General features: G+C 36.0%; 1 protein-coding gene across 1 annotated transcript; it reads left to right on the top strand.

The window, feature by feature from the left end:
* Positions 1-1045: 1045 nt before the first annotated feature.
* On the top strand, positions 1046-3094 carry LOC120080538 (sucrose transport protein SUC8-like). The gene is made up of 2 exons (XM_039035230.1): positions 1046-2794; positions 2877-3094. The coding sequence occupies exons 1-2, from the start codon at positions 1525-1527 to the stop codon at positions 3092-3094; spliced, it is 1488 nt and encodes a 495-aa protein (XP_038891158.1). The 5' UTR covers positions 1046-1524.
* Positions 3095-3275: the final 181 nt, after the last annotated feature.

Raw genomic sequence — 3275 nt, 5'->3', positions numbered from 1 at the left:
TTTTTAAAATAAAATGTATTCTTAGAAATCACCTTTTTTTCATAGACAATCCAAATGCAACCTTCATTTCCGTTAGTTTTTTTTTTTTTTTTTTTTTTTTTTGACGTATTTATCACAATTTTAAATTTTGTCTTTAATAAATGAGACATTAATTGTAATTGAATTTTTTACTTTTTCTTTACTAACAGTTTTTTTTTTTTTTTGGTAATAAATTGCATTGAATACTTAGTTTAACATTAATATAAAATATTCGGATGTTTCTTACAGTAATTAAATTCGAGTTCATGGTTTTTCAATACTTAATGTTAAATTAAGGATAGTGGGTGAGAGGAGTTTTTTAAAAGTATTTAATATGTCAAATATCAGTTTTGAGTTTTTCTAATCGGTTAACCATTATTGATTTCTTTTCTTTTTCTTTTGGTATTTAAATTTCTTACTTTTTCTTTACTAATAATGTTCGTCTTTTTTTGGTAATAAATTGTATTGAATACTTAATTTTAACATTAATTTAGAATATTAAGATGTTTCCTCTATGAATTATATTTGAGTTTCGTTGTTTTTTAATATTTAATGATAAGGATTGACCATTGATTTTGTTGTCAATATAAATTTTAATTTTTCTAACGGATTAACCATTGATTTCTTTTCTTTTTTAGGGTGTAACCATTAATTTTAAATAATTAATTATTCAAATAACATTAAATAATTAGAAAGAAATATAATTGAAAATTTTCATATATAGAAAAAATATCAAACTATATACAGAAATAGCGAAAAAAAATATTGATAAGACTTATATCAACGTCTATCACATAGTATAAGTGATAAACTTCTATTTGTTTCTATCACTAATAGACGCTTATAGACTTCTATCAACATCTATAAAAAAAAATATTAAATCTATATTTATATAAATAATTTTCTATTTTTTTTTTTTTTGAAAATCGTCAAATATAATTATTGTATTAATTAATGTTGATGACATCCTTTGTAAGTATAGAAATTAAAGTAAGTGTTAAGCGGTGGAAGATTAAATTTCATACGCTCTAATTTTTCTTTTTGAATATATAATAGATTTGTGTTTGGTCAAAACTTGCCACATGTTATAAAAAATGGTTAGGTTCAAGAATTCGTCATCCTATTTGCGATAGAAATAGGGAGGTCAAAGGCATTATTAAAATATAGTTTTGCAGTGGATCTAGACACTTGGTTCTCCTAAAAATTCTTATTCAACATTTCTATTTATGGTTTCAAATCTGCAAGGGCTTCATGGCTATATAAGTGACCCACAACCACCAATATCCTCAGCAATCATCAATGCATCTTTACTTGTGCAGAAGGGACTAGGGAAAAAACAAAAACAGAAAAAAACAGAAAAAGAAAAAAGAAAAAAAAAATCCAATAGTATTGATGTTGGAAATTTTGAAACCCTTCTTCCTTTCTGTGAAAATCTAAAAAAAAAAAAGGGAAAGAGAAACACAAAAACAAAAGATTGTACTAAGAATCGTGTTATTAGAAAGCATCATGGAGCATGGAGGTGTTGTGTCGAAGGGCGTGGAGTCAGACCATTCAAGTTCTTACAAACAAATCATCATAGTTGCGGCCATTGCAGCCGGAGTCCAATTCGGTTGGGCTCTCCAGCTTTCGTTGCTCACACCTTACGTACAACAACTTGGAGTTCCACATACTTGGTCGGCTTTCATATGGCTTTGCGGTCCATTATCAGGGCTTATTGTGCAACCCATTGTCGGTTACTACAGCGATCGTTGCACTTCTCGGTTTGGTCGTCGTCGGCCGTTCATCGTTTCTGGGGCTAGCTTTGTGGCGGTTGCAGTTTTCCTCATTGGCTTTGCTGCGGATATTGGGCATTCCGTGGGAGATGACCTTGACAAACCCACAAAACCAAGAGCTGTGGCCATATTTGTAGTCGGATTCTGGGTTCTTGATGTTGCAAACAACATGCTGCAAGGTCCTTGCAGAGCTCTGTTGGCAGACATGTCGTGTAATAACCACAAGAAGATGAGAATGGCAAATGGGTTTTTCTCATTCTTCATGGGGGTAGGGAATGTTCTGGGGTACGCAGCTGGGGCTAACAGCAGACTCCACACATTCCTTCCATTCACAACAACCGTCGCATGTGACGTTTACTGCGCCAACCTGAAAACGTGCTTCTTGATCGACATTGTGTTCCTCCTGGTCATTACCACCTTTGCGGTGCTGTCGGTGGGCGAGAAGCCATTTGAGCGGCTGGAGATCGAGGAAGGAGAAACACCCTTTTTCGGGCAGTTGTTTGGAGCGCTGAAGAAGTTGGAGAAGCCGATGTGGCTCTTGTTGCTGGTAACAGCGTTGAACTGGATCGGTTGGTTCCCATTCATAATTTACAACACTGACTGGATGGGGAAGGAAGTGTACGGAGGGCAGCCAAATGGGACTCCAGAACAAGAGAAGTTCTATGACCTTGGTGTTCGAGCTGGGGCCCTTGGGCTGATGATAAACTCTTTTGTTCTGGGATTTTCAGCTTTGGGAATTGAGCCAGTGAGCCGTATTCTAGGAGGGCTCAGGTGGTGGTGGGGAGTTGTTAACATTATATTCACAATTTGCATGGGATCCATGGTTGTTGTTACAAAGGTTGCTGAACGTTGGAGGTCCATCAATGGGTTGCTTCCTCCTCCGATCAACGTCAGGGCAGGAGCCTTCTCCATCTTTGCAGTGTTGGGTATTCCACTGTCGGTCACTTTTAGCGTTCCATTTGCTCTTGCATCCATCTTTTCTTCGGAATCCGATGCGGGTCAAGGTAGGTGCCAACTGAATTACTTGATATAATTCTCAAATTTGAGCTTCATTTCTGTATATATGACAGTTTCTCTTTATCATAGGCCTCTCTTTGGGAATTCTCAATCTGTTCATTGTGATCCCACAATTCATCGTGTCGGCTGTTAGTGGGCCATTAGATGCAGCTTTCGGAGGAGGAAACTTACCAGCATTCGTAATGGGTGGAATTGCTTCTTTTGCAAGTGCAATGTGCGCCATGTTTGTCCTCCCCGATCCACCATCTCAATCTGATGTCTCCTTGTCAATGGCTGGTGGCCATTGATTCCTTCTATTTCCATCTTTCTTCGCATCCTTCCCAATTTTGTTCTCTTTACTTCTTCTTCTTTCTTCTATGAGATAATAAAAATAGACTTATCAATAACATTAATAGAATCATTTCTCTTCAAATCTCTCCTATGTCTCCCATTATATGCATCCATCTTCATATATCTTCAAATTGCTAC

Source organism: Benincasa hispida, chromosome 6 (assembly GCF_009727055.1).
Source record: "Benincasa hispida cultivar B227 chromosome 6, ASM972705v1, whole genome shotgun sequence".
NCBI classification, from domain to species: Eukaryota; Viridiplantae; Streptophyta; class Magnoliopsida; order Cucurbitales; family Cucurbitaceae; genus Benincasa; species Benincasa hispida.
The sequence above is the reverse complement of the archived record's forward strand: the minus strand, read 5'-3'. Positions and strand labels throughout refer to the sequence as shown.

Coding starts and splice junctions, on each gene's coding strand:
- LOC120080538 (XM_039035230.1), top strand. CDS start 1,525: ATGGAGCATGGAGGTGTTGTGTCGAAGGGCGTGGAGTCAGACCATTCA. Junction 2,795..2,876: donor GGAATCCGATGCGGGTCAAG/GTAGGTGCCAAC, acceptor TCTTTATCATAG/GCCTCTCTTTGGGAATTCTC.